We start from the raw sequence: 14,674 nt of genomic DNA, 5'->3' as shown, positions 1-14,674 counted from the left end.
TTCCTCTCCAGTGTGTGATGTGTATGGTAACTGTCCTCTCTCCTCTCCAGTGTGTGATGTGTATGGTAACTGTCCTCTCCTCTCCAGTGTATGATGTGTATGGTAACTGTCCTCTCTCTCTCCAGTGTATGATGTGTATGGTAACTGTCCTCTCCTCCAGTGTGTGATGTGTATGGTAACTGTCCTCTCTCCTCTCCAGTGTGTGATGTGTATGGTAACTGTCCTCTCTCCTCTCCAGTGTATGATGTGTATGGTAACTGTCCTCTCTCCTCTCCAGTGTGTGATGTGTATGGTAACTGTCCTCTCTCCTCTCCAGTGTGTGATGTGTATGGTAACTGTCCTCTCTCCTCTCCAGTGTGTGATGTGTATGGTAACTGTCCTCTCTCCTCTCCAGTGTGTGATGTGTATGGTAACTGTCCTCTCTCCTCTCCAGTGTGTGATGTGTATGGTAACTGTCCTCTCTCCTCTCCAGTGTGTGATGTGTATGGTAACTGTCCTCTCTCCTCTCCAGTGTGTGATGTGTATGGTAACTGTCCTCTCCAGTGTGTGATGTGTATGGTAACTGTCCTCTCTCCTCTCCAGTGTGTGATGTGTATGGTAACTGTCCTCTCTCCCAGTGTGTGATGTGTATGGTAACTGTCCTCTCTCCTCTCCAGTGTGTGATGTGTATGGTAACTGTCCTCTCTCCAGTGTGTGATGTGTATGGTAACTGTCCTCTCTCCTCTCAGTGTATGATGTGTATGGTAACTGTCCTCTCTCCTCTCCAGTGTGTGATGTGTATGGTAACTGTCCTCTCTCCTCTCCAGTGTGTGATGTGTATGGTAACTGTCCTCTCTCCTCTCCAGTGTGTGATGTGTATGGTAACTGTCCTCTCCAGTGTGTGATGTGTATGGTAACTGTCCTCTCCAGTGTGTGATGTGTATGGGAACTGTCCTCTCTCCTCTCCAGTGTGTGATGTGTATGGTAACTGTCCTCGTATGGTAACTGTCCTCTCTCCTCTCCAGTGTATGATGTGTATGGTAACTGTCCCTCTCTCTCCTTCAGTGTGTGATGTGTATGGTAACTGTCCTCTCTCCTCTCCAGTGTGTGATGTGTATGGTAACTGTCCCTCTCCCAGTGTGTGATGTGTATGGTAACTGTCCTCTCTCCTCTCCAGTGTATGATGTGTATGGTAACTGTCCTCTCTCCTCTCCAGTGTGTGATGTGTATGGTAACTGTCCTCTCTCCTCTCCAGTGTGTGATGTGTATGGTAACTGTCCTCTCCTCTCCAGTGTGTGATGTGTGCGGTAACTGTCCTCTCCAGTGTGTGATGTGTATGGTAACTGTCCTCCAGTGTGTGATGGTAAACTGTCCTCTCTCCTCTCCAGTGTGTGATGTGTATGGTAACTGTCCTCGTCTCACTCTCCAGTGTGTGATGTCTCAGTAGTGTCCTTGTATGGTAACTGTCCTCTCTCCTCTCCAGTGTATGATGTGTATGGTAACTGTCCTCTCTCCTCTCCAGTGGGCCCGTGATGAGTTTGAGGGTCTCTTTAAACAGCCATCAGAGAATGCCATGCAGTACCTCACGTAAGTCTCTTTCTGTCTGAAGTCTCATAGCTGCTACTCTTCTGAGTTCCTATAGTCTTGTGCATTATTACATTTCTGAAGCTGCCTGGAGCCTCTAGACGTGTTGGAGGCCGTCTATAAGAGTTTAATATTAGTTGCATTAACGTTATATGAATGTTTTATGAACCAGAGATCCCAAGTTCCTGGAGAGGACCCTGAAGCTTCCTGGAGCCCAGCCTCTAGACGTGTTGGAGGCCGTCTATAAGAGTTTAATATTAGTTGCATTAACGTTATATGAATGTTTTATGAACCAGAGATGCTAAGTTCCTGGAGAGGACCCTGAAGCTTCCTGGAGCCCAGCCTCTAGACGTGTTGGAGGCCGTCTATAAGAGTTTAATATGATCTATATGAATGTTTTATGAACCAGAGATCCCAAGTTCCTGGAGAGGACCCTGAAGCTTCCTGGAGCCCAGCCTCTAGACGTGTTGGAGGCCGTCTATAAGAGTCTGGTGACTGACTGCCCTCGCAGCTGGGCCGACTGTGTCATCTGGGCTCGGCACCACTGGCAGTGCCAGTACAGCAACAACATCCATCAGCTACTGCACAACTTCCCCCCAGAACAGGTACAGAGAACACTGGTACACACACACACACACACACACTGTTACACACACACACACTGTTATACACACACACACACACTGTTACACACACACACACTGTTACACACACACACACTGTTATACACACACACACACTGTTACACACACACACACACACACACACACACACACACACACACACACCACACACACACACTGTTACACACACACACACACACTGTTACACACACACACACACACACACACACACACACACACACACACTGTTACACACACACACACTGTTACACACACACTGTTACACACTGTTACACACACACACACACACACTGTTATACACACACACACACACTGTTACACACTGTTATACACACGCACACACTGTTACACACACTGTTACACACTGTTACACACACACACACTGTTATACACACACTGTTACATACACACACACTGTTACACACACACTGTTACACACTGTTACACACACACACACACACACACACACACACACACCACACACTGTTACACACTGTTACACACACACACACACACACACTGTTATACACACACACACACTGTTACACACTGTTATACACACGCACACACTGTTACACACACTGTTACACACTGTTACACACACACACACTGTTATACACACACACACACTGTTACACACACACACACTGTTACACACACACACTGTCACACACACACACACACACACTGTTACACACACACACACTGTTACACACTGTTATACACACACGCACACACTGTTACACACTGTTATACACACACACACACTGTTACACACTGTTATACACACACGCACACACTGTTACACACTGTTATACACACACACACACTGTTACACACTGTTATACACACACACTGAGTGGACAAACCATTAACAATAACTGCTCTTTCCATGACATAGACTGACCAGGTGAATCCAGGTGAAAGCTATGATCCCTTATTGATGCCACTTGTTAAATCCACTTCAATCAGTGTAGATGAAGGGGAGGAGACAGGTTAACACTATGATCCCTTATTGATGTCACCTTAAATCAGTGTAGATGAAAGGGAGGAGACAGGTTAACACTATGATCCCTTATTGATGTCACCTGTTAAATCCACTTCAATCAGTGTAGATGAAGGGGAGGAGACAGGTTAAAGAAGGATTGTTAAGCCTTGAGACAATTGAGACATGGATTGTGGTCCTCTGTAGCTCAGCTGGTAGAGCACGGCGCTTGTAACGCCAAGGTAGTGGGTTCGATCCCCGGGACCACCCATACACAAAAATGTATGCACGCACGACTGTAAGTCGCTTTGGATAAAAGCGTCTGCTAAATGGCATATTATTATTATTATTATTATTATTGTGTATGTGTGCCGTTCAGAGGGTGAATGGGCAAGACAAATGATTTAAGTGCCTTTGAACGGGGTATGGTAGTAGGTGCCAGGCGCACCGGTTTGTGTTAAGAACTTCAACTCTACTGGGTTTTCACGCTCAACAGTTTGTGTATCAAGAATGGTCCGTCACCCAAAGGACATCCAGCCATCTTGACACAACTGTGGGAAGCGTTGGAGTCAACATGGGCCAGCATCCCTGTGGAACGCTTTCGACACCTTGTAGAGTTCCTGACCGACTGATTTAGGCTGTTCTGAGGGCAAAAGGGGTGCAACTCAATGTTAGTGATGTGGTGGTAATGTTAGTGATGTGGTGGTAATGTTAGTGATGTGGTGGTAATGTTAGTGATGTGGTGGTAATGTTAGTGATGTGGTGGTAATGTTAGTGATGTGGTGGTAATGTTTTGTCCACTGCGTTTATACACAGGCTGGACAGTCATACAGTTACCATGCCTGACTCCTATCTCGCTCTCCCTCCTCTCATTCGCTTTCTCTCTCTCTCCCCCACTTTCTCTCTCTCTCCCCTCTTTCTCTCTCCCCCCTCTTTCTCTCTCCCCCCTCTTTCTCTCTCTCCCCCTCTTTCTCCCCCCCACTTTCTCTCTCTCTCCCCCACTTTCTCTCTCTCCCCCCACTTTCTCTCTCTCCACCACTCTTTCTCTCTCCCCCCACTTTCTCTCTCTCCCCCACTTTCTCTCTCTCTCTCTCCCCCACTTTCTTTCTCCCCCCACTTTCTCTCTCGCTCTCTCTCCCCCCACTTTCTCTCTCTCCTCTCGCATCCCCCTCTCCTTTCTCAGCTGACCAGCTCTGGCGCCCCCTTCTGGTCCGGTCCAAAGAGATGTCCTCACCCTCTAGAGTTCAGCACCAGCAACGTGAGTACTTTCTTCTCTCTCTCTCTCCTCCCTCCTCCCTCTCTCTCGCTGTGTCTCTCTCGCTCCCTCTCCCAGCCCCTTCTACCTCTCCCTTTCGCTCCCTCTCCCAGCCCCTTCTACCTCTCCCTTTCTCTCTCACACTTTCTCTCAATGTTAGATGAAAGTCTCTTTCTCTCTCTCATGCAGCCTCTAACAGTCTCCCTCTCTAGGACCTCCATATGGACTATGTGATGGCAGGAGCCAACCTGTTTGCCCAGTCGTACGGCATGCAGGGCTCTACTGACCGTGTCGGCGTGGCTAAGATCCTGGACAGCCTATCAGTGCCCACCTTTGTCCCCAGGTCAGGGGTCAAGATCCACGTCTCTGACCAGGAGCTGCAGAGCGTCAACGCCAACGTCGGTGAGGAGAGGGCTTTTACATTTCCACAGGTCATCTAGTGATGTTTATAGTCAACACTTCTAGTTGCATTTATAGTGATCAGTGCTTTTCCCTGTAGTGACGTCGAAAGCCAATGAATATAAACCAATTATAGCAGAGTCGCAGGAGCATGTGGAACTAAGAAAGCCTCTAGAAATGACACATCTGTTATTAATGCATTTGCCACAGAATGAAATGCTTCCAAAACATGAAGGCAAGACTGAACGGAGAGAAGCCATGTTTCTTAGAGTTCTTTAGTGTTGTATTAAATGACTACTGAGAGTGAACAATCCCAGTTATGATTAGAGTATGTTTATTATTATGTGTCATCAGAAGAAACTATCAAGACAGGTCCCACTTCTCACCGCCGGCCATGTGAGATGACCCTACGACATGCCCCTGTCTCATTGGCCAGTTTACCTGTCTGTTGGACTAACCTTCGGATGTGTGTCTCTCTGTGTGTGTGTCTGCGGGGTGTGTGTGTGTGTGTGTGTCTGCGGTGTGTGTGTGTCTGCGGTGTGTGTGTGTGTGTGTCTGCGTGGTGTGTGTGTGTCTGCGTGGTGTGTGTGTGTCTGCGGGGTGTGTGTGTGTCTGCGGTGTGTGTCTGCGTGGTGTGTGTGTCTGCGGTGTGTGTGTGTGTGTGTGTGGTGTGTGTGTGTGTGTCTGCGGGGTGTGTGTGTAGATGACAACAGGCTGGAGGAGCTGAAGACCCTGCTACCTGGACCTGAAGCTTCTTCTCAGTTTAAACTCACTGCCATCGACTTTGAGAAGGTATAGAACTCTCCCTCTACTCCTATCTCTCTCCCTCTACTCCTATCTCTCTCCCTCTACTCCTATCTCTCTCCCTCTACTCCTATCTCTCTCCCTCTACTCCTATCTCTCTCCCTCTACTCTTATCTCTCTCCCTCTACTCTTATCTCTCTCCCTCTACTCCTATCTCTCTCCCTCTACTCTTATCTCTCTCCCTCTACTCCTATCTCTCTCCCTCTACTCTTATCTCTCTCCCTCTACTCTTATCTCTCTCCCTCTACTCTTATCTCTCTCCCTCTACTCTTATCTCTCTCCCTCTACTCCTATCTCTCTCCCTCTACTCTTATCTCTCTCCCTCTACTCTTATCTCTCTCCCTCTACTCCTATCTCTCTCCCTCTACTCTTATCTCTCTCCCTCTACTCTTATCTCTCTCCCTCTACTCCTATCTCTCTCCCTCTACTCTTATCTCTCTCCCTCTACTCTTATCTCTCTCCCTCTACTCTTATCTCTCTCCCTCTACTCTTATCTCTCTCCCTCTACTCTTATCTCTCTCCCTCTACTCCTATCTCTCTCCCTCTCTACTCTCTATCTCTCTCCCTCTACTCCTATCTCTCTCCCTCTACTCTTATCTCTCTCCCCTCTACTCTTATCTCTCTCCCTCTACTCTTATCTCTCTCCCTCTACTCTTATCTCTCTCCCTCTACTCTTATCTCTCTCCCTCTACTCCTATCTCTCTCCCTCTACTCCTATCTCTCTCCCTCTACTCCTATCTCTCTCCCTCTACTCCTATCTCTCTCCCTCTACTCCTATCTCTCTCCCTCTACTCTTATCTCTCTCCATCTACTCTTATCTCTCTCCCTCTACTCCTATCTCTCTCCCTCTACTCCTATCTCTCTCCCTCTACTCCTATCTCTCTCCCTCTACTCTTATCTCTCTCCCTCTACTCTTATCTCTCTCCCTCTACTCTTATCTCTCTCCCTCTACTCTTATCTCTCTCCCTCTACTCCTATCTCTCTCCCTCTACTCCTATCTCTCTCCCTCTACTCCTATCTCTCTCCCTCTACTCCTATCTCTCTCCCTCTACTCCTATCTCTCTCCCTCTACTCCTATCTCTCTCCCTCTACTCCTATCTCTCTCCCTCTACTCTTATCTCTCTCCCTCTACTCTTATCTCTCTCCCTCTACTCCTATCTCTCTCCCTCTACTCCTATCTCTCTCCCTCTACTCCTATCTCTCTCCCTCTACTCTTATCTCTCTCCATCTACTCCTATCTCTCTCCCTCTACTCCTATCTCTCTCCCTCTACTCCTATCTCTCTCCCTCTACTCTTATCTCTCTCCCTCTACTCTTATCTCTCTCCCTCTACTCTTATCTCTCTCCCTCTACTCTTATCTCTCTCCCTCTACTCTTATCTCTCTCCCTCTACTCCTATCTCTCTCCCTCTACTCCTATCTCTCTCCCTCTACTCTTATCTCTCTCCCTCTACTCTTATCTCTCTCCCTCTACTCTTATCTCTCTCCCTCTACTCTTATCTCTCTCCATCTACTCTTATCTCTCTCCCTCTACTCCTATCTCTCTCCCTCTACTCCTATCTCTCTCCCTCTACTCCTATCTCTCTCCCTCTACTCTTATCTCTCTCCCTCTACTCCTATCTCTCTCCCTCTACTCTTATCTCTCTCCCTCTACTCTTATCTCTCTCCCTCTACTCCTATCTCTCTCCCTCTACTCCTATCTCTCTCCCTCTACTCTTATCTCTCTCCCCTCTACTCTTATCTCTCTCCCTCTTACTCTTATCTCTCTCCCTCTACTCTTATCTCTCTCCCTCTACTCTTATCTCTCTCCCTCTACTCCTATCTCTCTCCCTCTACTCCTATCTCTCTCTCCCTCTACTCCTATCTCTCTCCCTCTACTCCTATCTCTCTCCCTCTACTCCTATCTCTCTCCCTCTACTCCTATCTCTCTCCCTCTACTCTTATCTCTCTCCCTCTACTCTTATCTCTCTCCATCTACTCTTATCTCTCTCCCTCTACTCCTATCTCTCTCCCTCTACTCCTATCTCTCTCCCTCTACTCCTATCTCTCTCCCTCTACTCCTATCTCTCTCCCTCTACTCCTATCTCTCTATTTTCTCCACCTCTCTTCCTTGTTCCCACATCTCTCTCTTCTCACCTACAACACATTTCAAGACCATGTATTTTGTGGTTCCCCCTCAAACGTTCTGTTGGTGTATTAACTGTGACTGTATATTCTGTATGTTCCAGGACGATGACTCCAACTTCCACATGGACTTCATTGTGGCTGCTTCCAATCTGAGAGCAGAGAACTACAACATTCCCCCTGCAGATAGACACAAGGTGTGGACGTACACACACACACACACACTCCCTCTTACACACACATTCCCCCTGTAAACAGAAACAAGGTACACACACTGACTTGTATCTCTGTCTGTCTGTCTCTGTCTCTGGCTCTGGCTCTCTGTCTGTCTCTGTCTCTGTCTCTGGCTCTCTGTCTGTCTCTGTCTCTGTCTCTGTCTCTGTCTCTGTCTCTGTCTCTGTCTCTGTCTCTGTCTCTGTCTCTGGCTCTCTGTCTGTCTGTCTCCCTCTGTGTCTCCAGAGTAAACTGATAGCTGGTAAGATCATTCCTGCGATAGCGACCACCACGGCGGCGGTCGTGGGTCTGGTGTGTCTGGAGCTCATCAAGATCGTTCAGGGACACAAGAAGTTGGAGTCGTTTAAGAACGGCTTCATGAACCTGGCGCTCCCTTTCTTCGGTTTCTCAGAACCCATCGCTGCTCCCAGCCACAAGGTAGGACAGGAGGAGGTGCGAGGGTGTGTGAGAGCGCGGGGGGTGTGTGAGGAGCGCGGGGGGTGTGTGAGAGCGCGGGGGGGTGTGTGAGAGCGCGGGGGTGTGGAGAGCGCGGGGGTGTGTGAGAGCGCGGGGGTGTGAGAGCGCGGGGGGTGAGCGGGTGGTGAGAGCGCGGGGGGTGTGAGAGCGCGGGGGGTGTGTGAGAGCGCGGGGGGTGTGTGAGAGCGCGGGGGTGTGTGAGAGCGCGGGGGTGTGTGAGAGCGCGGGGGTGTGTGAGAGCGCGGGGGGTGTGAGAGCGCGGGGGTGTGTGAGAGCGCGGGGTGTGTGAGAGCGCGGGGGGTGTGTGAGAGCGCGGGGGGTGTGTGTGAGCGCGGGGTGTGTGAGAGCGCGGGGGGTGTGTGAGAGCGCGGGGTGTGTGAGAGCGCGGGGGGTGTGAGAGCGCGGGGGTGTGAGAGCGCGGGGGTGTGTGAGCGCGGGGGGTGTGTGAGAGCGCGGGGGTGTGTGTGCTTGTGTAAGACGGGGCTCCCCAGTAGACGGCCCGCAGGTGATTTTTATTTGGCCCCCAAAGTTTTCTGACTGAAAAAAAGAAGCTCAAAGTGATTTAAATTCCCACTTATAAATAGAGGCATATGTGATGGTATCCCGACATAATCAATGTTTGTGGTCAATTTGCAGTGTACAAATTATTTATATCTACACTGAACAAAAATATAAACGCAACATGTAAAGTGTTGGTCCCATGTTTCATGAGCTGAAATAAAATATCCCAGAAATGTTCCATAAACACAAAATGCTTATTTCTCTCAAATGTTGTGCACAAAGTTGTTTACATCCCTGTTAGTGAGCATTTATCCTTTGCCAAGATAATCCATCCACCTGACAGGTGTGGCATATCAAGAAGCTGATTAAACAGCATGATCATTACACAGGTGCACCTTGTGCTGGGGACAATAAAAGGCCACTGTAAAATTTGCAGTTTTGTCACACAACACAATACCACAGATGTGTCAAGTTTTGAGGGAGCGTGCAATTGGCATGCTGACTGCAGGAATATCCACCAGAGCTGTTGCCAGAGCCAGCCTCAACCGCAGACCACGCCAGCCCAGGACCTCCTCATCCGGTTTCTTCACCTGCGGGATCGGGTGTGGGGCTGTGCTGAGGAGAATTTCTGTCTGTAATAAAGCCCTTTTGTGGGGATAGACTTATTCTGATTGGCTGGGCCTGGCTCCCCAGTGGCTGTGCCCCTGCCCAGTCATGTGACATCCATAGATTAGGGCTTAATTAATTTATTTTAATTGACTGATTTCCTCATATGAACTGTAACTCAGTAAAATCTTTGAAATTGTTGGTCTAGGAACAAAACACTGAGCATTGAGCAGTATCAAGGGGCCACTTCATAACTAGATGTCAGGTATTTGTGTTAGGCAGGGGCCATTCATTTAGTGTTTGTCTGTACCTCTAACAGATTCTTCTGTCCCCACACTTCTCTTCCTCTCTCTGCCTCCCTCACTCTCCCCATCCATCTCTCTTTCTCTCTGCCTCACTCCATCTCTCCTTCCATCTTTCCTTCCATCTTTCTCACTCCATCTCTCCTTCCATCTTTCTCACCCATCTCTCCTTCCATCTTTCCTTCCATCTTTCTCACTCCATCTCTCCTTCCATCTTTCTCACTCCATCTCTCCTTCCATCTTTCCTTCCATCTTTCTCACTCCATCTCTCCTTCCATCTTTCTCACTCATCTCTCCTTCCATCTTTCCTTCCATCTTTCTCACTCCATCTCTCCTTCCATCTTTCTCACTCATCTCTCCTTCCATCTTTCCTTCCATCTTTCTCACTCCATCTCTCCTTCCATCTTTCTCACTCATCTCTCCTTCCATCTCTCCTTCCATCTTTCTCACTCATCTCTCCTTCCATCTTTCCTTCCATCTTTCTCACTCCATCTCTCCTTCCATCTTTCCTTCCATCTTTCTCACTCCATCTCTCCTTCCATCTTTCTCACCCATCTCTCCTTCCATCTTTCCTTCCATCTTTCTCACTCATCTCTCCTTCCATCTTTCCTTCCATCTTTCTCACTCCATCTCTCCTTCCATCTTTCTCACTCATCTCTCCTTCCATCTTTCCTTCCATCTTTCTCACTCCATCTCTCCTTCCATCTTTCTCACTCATCTCTCCTTCCATCTTTCCTTCCATCTTTCTCACTCCATCTTTCTCACTCATCTCTCCTTCCATCTTTCTCACTCATCTCTCCTTCCATCTCTCCTTCCATCTCTCCTTCCATCTTTCTCACTCATCTCTCCTTCCATCTCTCCTTCCATCTTTCTCACTCCATCTCTCCTTCCATCTCTCCTTCCATCTTTCTCACTCATCTCTCCTTCCATCTCTCCTTCCATCTTTCTCACTCATCTCTCCTTCCATCTCTCCTTCCATCTCTCCTTCCATCTTTCTCACTCATCTCTCCTTCCATCTCTCCTTCCATCTTTCTCACTCATCTCTCCTTCCATCTCTCCTTCCATCTTTCTCACTCATCTCTCCTTCCATCTCTCCTTCCATCTCTCCTTCCATCTTTCTCACTCCATCTCTCCTTCCATCTCTCCTTCCATCTTTCTCACTCCATCTCTCCTTCCATCTCTCCTTCCATCTTTCTCACTCATCTCTCCTTCCATCTTTCCTTCCATCTTTCTCACTCATCTCTCCTTCCATCTCTCCTTCCATCTTTCTCACTCATCTCTCCTTCCATCTCTCCTTCCATCTCTCCTTCCATCTTTCTCACTCATCTCTCCTTCCATCTCTCCTTCCATCTTTCTCACTCCATCTCTCCTTCCATCTCTCCTTCCATCTCTCCTTCCATCTCTCCTTCCATCTTTCTCACTCATCTCTCCTTCCATCTCTCCTTCCATCTTTCTCACTCATCTCTCCTTCCATCTCTCCTTCCATCTTTCTCACTCATCTCTCCTTCCATCTCTCCTTCCATCTTTCTCACTCATCTCTCCTTCCATCTCTCCTTCCATCTTTCTCACTCATCTCTCCTTCAATCTCTCCTTCCATCTCTCCTTCCATCTTTCTCACTCATCTCTCCTTCCATCTCTCCTTCCATCTTTCTCACTCCATCTCTCCTTCCATCTCTCCTTCCATCTCTCCTTCCATCTCTCCTTCCATCTTTCTCACTCATCTCTCCTTCCATCTCTCCTTCCATCTTTCTCACTCATCTCTCCTTCCATCTCTCCTTCCATCTTTCTCACTCATCTCTCCTTCCATCTCTCCTTCCATCTCTCCTTCCATCTTTCTCACTCATCTCTCCTTCCATCTCTCCTTCCATCTTTCTCACTCATCTCTCCTTCCATCTCTCCTTCCATCTTTCTCACTCCATCTCTCCTTCCATCTCTCCTTCCATCTTTCTCACTCCATCTCTCCTTCCATCTCTCCTTCCATCTTTCTCACTCCATCTCTCCTTCCATCTTTCTCACTCCATCTCTCCTTCCATCTTTCTCACTCCATCTCTCCTTCCATCTTTCTCACTCCATCTCTCCTTCCATCTTTCTCACTCCATCTCTCCTTCCATCTTTCTCACTCCATCTCTCCTTCCATCTCTCCTTCCATCTTTCTCACTCCATCTCTCCTTCCATCTTTCTCACTCCATCTCTCCTTCCATCTTTCTCACTCCATCTCTCCTTCCATCTTTCTCACTCCATCTCTCCTTCCATCTTTCTCACTCCATCTCTCCTTCCATCTTTGTCCTTCCTCATCACTCTCTCCCTCCATAGTACTATGAGATTGACTGGTCGCTGTGGGATCGGTTTGAGGTGAAGGGTCTGCAGCCCAGTGGAGAGGAGATGACACTCCGACAGTTCCTCGACTACTTCAAGGTACGCCTGCCCCTCATGATGTTTCCATTCTAAGCTTACGTTCAGTATTTGTTTCTTTAACATTTTTCTCTCCATCCCTCCTTCCCCTGTAGAATGAGCATCAGTTGGAGATCACCATGCTGTCTCAGGGAGTCTCCATGCTCTACTCCTTCTTCATGCCTGCAGCTAAACTCAAGGAGAGGCTGGTGCTGCCGTGAGTCACAACTAACCCTATACTGTCATCATCTAGAACTAACCCTATACTGTCATCATCTAGAACTAACCCCATACTGTCATCATCTAGAACTAACCCCATACTGTCATCATCTAGAACTAACCCCATACTGTCATCATCTAGAACTAACCCCATACTGTCATCATCTAGAACTAACCCCATACTGTCATCATCTAGAACTAACCCCATACTGTCATCATCTAGAACTAACCCCATACTGTCACATCATCTAGAACTAACCCCATACTGTCATCATCTAGAACTAACCCCATACTGTCATCATCTAGAACTAACCCCCTTCCTCCTCTCCCCCCTCCCTTCCTCCTCTCCTCTCTCCTCCTTTTCCTCTCCCCCCTCCCTTCCTCCTCTCCCCCCTCCCTTCCTCCTCTCCCCCCTCCCTTCCTCCTCTCCCCCCTCCCTTCCTCCTCCTCTCCCCCCCTCCCTTCCTCCTCCTCTCCCCCTCCCTTCCTCCTCCTCTCCCCCCCTCCCTTCCTCCTCCTCTCCCCCCCCCCCTCCCTTCCTCCTCCTCTCCCCCCTCCCCTCCTCTGCAGGATGACTGAGATTGTGACCAAGGTTTCTAAGAAGAAGCTGGGGAAGCATGTTAAAGCCCTGGTGTTTGAGCTGTGCTGCAACGACCTGACTGACGAAGATGTGGAGGTTCCCTACGTCCGATACACCATCCGCTGAACACACCGGAGGGGGGAGAGAAGAGGCTGAATCACTGATGGGGGAAAGGTGTCTTTGATTCAATCACTTGAAGAGGAAAATGGTTATTGAAGCCCTGGTTGAAAATGGCGCCCTGTTCTCTCTATAGTCCATCCTGAATGTATAGGGAATAGGGTGCCACCAGTTACCTAACAAACACCGGTGTGTTGGGACATGGTTGTGGGGAGGTTGTAAACGGGTTGGTCCCTGTACCCTACAACTCTGCTACCCTCACCCCTCAATACTGCCGTACCAGGGCTCTGAACCAACGTGTTACACCCCTTTCTTCCATCCCTCCCTGTTCTCCTCCCCTGACCTCTGCTTTGTATTGTAAAACACAAGTCATGACGTGACACGTCTGATCAGTAAAATGCCAAACAAAACTAACTGGAACAAATATTACATCTCTATTTAAGGATTTTATCAATTTTGGAAAACAGAAATCCAGGAAATTGTACCCTAAAATCACTGCCTTGGATTCTAGTTGAACTTTGAAATGGGAGGTGTGAATAAAGATTAACCCTTGACTGCCCTGGCCCTAACTGTAACATAACCTGACCTGGGTGGGGGGCAGGCTGACTGACCGGGACCCCAGGGTTGGTCTTTTAACAGGCGTGTCTCTGCCCCCAAGGGGTGGGAGGGGGGATGGTGGGGGGTCTGGTGTTTAAACAGTTGAGTTTTCCATTTTATTTTGTCTTTTTCATTTTTATTGTGGGACGGACTTGTTGGACCGGCGCACACACCTTTAGGAACATAATCTCTGTCTTGTTCTGTCTGCTTTGTAAACTCCAGTGACTGCATTACAGTGGAGGAAGAGTGTGAGACATGGAGGAGTTGGTCTGGTAGAGCTGTAATGGGAACACTTAGTGTGATGAATAAATACAATGTATAAGATGAACCGTCTCCATCTCCTCTTTTCTGTTCACTCGCGGGTTTCTATTAAGAGGGGGAAGAATGAAGCGCTAGCCTGGTCCCAGATCTGTTTGTACTGTCTTATCAATTCCTATGGTCGTTGTCAAGCTTGACAAGACGGCATAGACAGATCTGGGACCAGCGTTATGTGATGCAGGGGCTAGGTTGACCAATATGTTATTGGAGAATTCAAGTGTGCAGGCTGTACTGTACCACAATATATTTTGGGGTCCCAGCAGCACTTATGTTATACATACTGAATACCCCCTGGCTATAGTCTGGGCCTGGGCTGTCCACACCGTCGGCATTGCATCCACGAGCGTTGCAAAATACATTAGCACGTGTTATTCATCCAAACTGCTCTCGCGCATCAATGAGCGTCTGCGTAGCCAGGCGCTAAAATATATTTTTTACTCTCGAAGCGCTGCAAGTCCCGCCTCTCCCATCTCCTCATTGGTTCTTAGGAGCATCTACCCAGTGGGTGATCGAAAGATGAAGGGAGGTCCACACTCCAGTCCAGTTGGTGGTGGTGATGCACCTTAAAGTTGGTTGCCAAC

The 14,674-nt window shown here is 48.4% G+C and overlaps 1 protein-coding gene across 1 annotated transcript in view; it reads left to right on the top strand.

The window, feature by feature from the left end:
- Nucleotides 1-14,103, top strand: part of LOC121555472 (ubiquitin-like modifier-activating enzyme 1) — an 81,364-nt gene extending 67,261 nt beyond the window's left edge. The window contains 10 exon segments of the mRNA XM_045213167.1: nucleotides 1,502-1,566; nucleotides 1,973-2,168; nucleotides 4,376-4,450; nucleotides 4,660-4,849; nucleotides 5,550-5,638; nucleotides 7,877-7,969; nucleotides 8,232-8,423; nucleotides 12,185-12,286; nucleotides 12,379-12,479; nucleotides 13,052-14,103. Coding sequence (XP_045069102.1) covers nucleotides 1,502-1,566; nucleotides 1,973-2,168; nucleotides 4,376-4,450; nucleotides 4,660-4,849; nucleotides 5,550-5,638; nucleotides 7,877-7,969; nucleotides 8,232-8,423; nucleotides 12,185-12,286; nucleotides 12,379-12,479; nucleotides 13,052-13,187 — 1,239 coding nt within the window. The 3' untranslated portion in view covers nucleotides 13,188-14,103.
- The last annotated feature ends 571 nt before the right edge of the window (nucleotides 14,104-14,674 follow it).

The sequence above is a fragment of the Coregonus clupeaformis genome, unplaced genomic scaffold (assembly GCF_020615455.1).
Source record: "Coregonus clupeaformis isolate EN_2021a unplaced genomic scaffold, ASM2061545v1 scaf0084, whole genome shotgun sequence".
Classification (NCBI taxonomy): domain Eukaryota; kingdom Metazoa; phylum Chordata; class Actinopteri; order Salmoniformes; family Salmonidae; genus Coregonus; species Coregonus clupeaformis.
The sequence above is the reverse complement of the archived record's forward strand: the minus strand, read 5'-3'. Positions and strand labels throughout refer to the sequence as shown.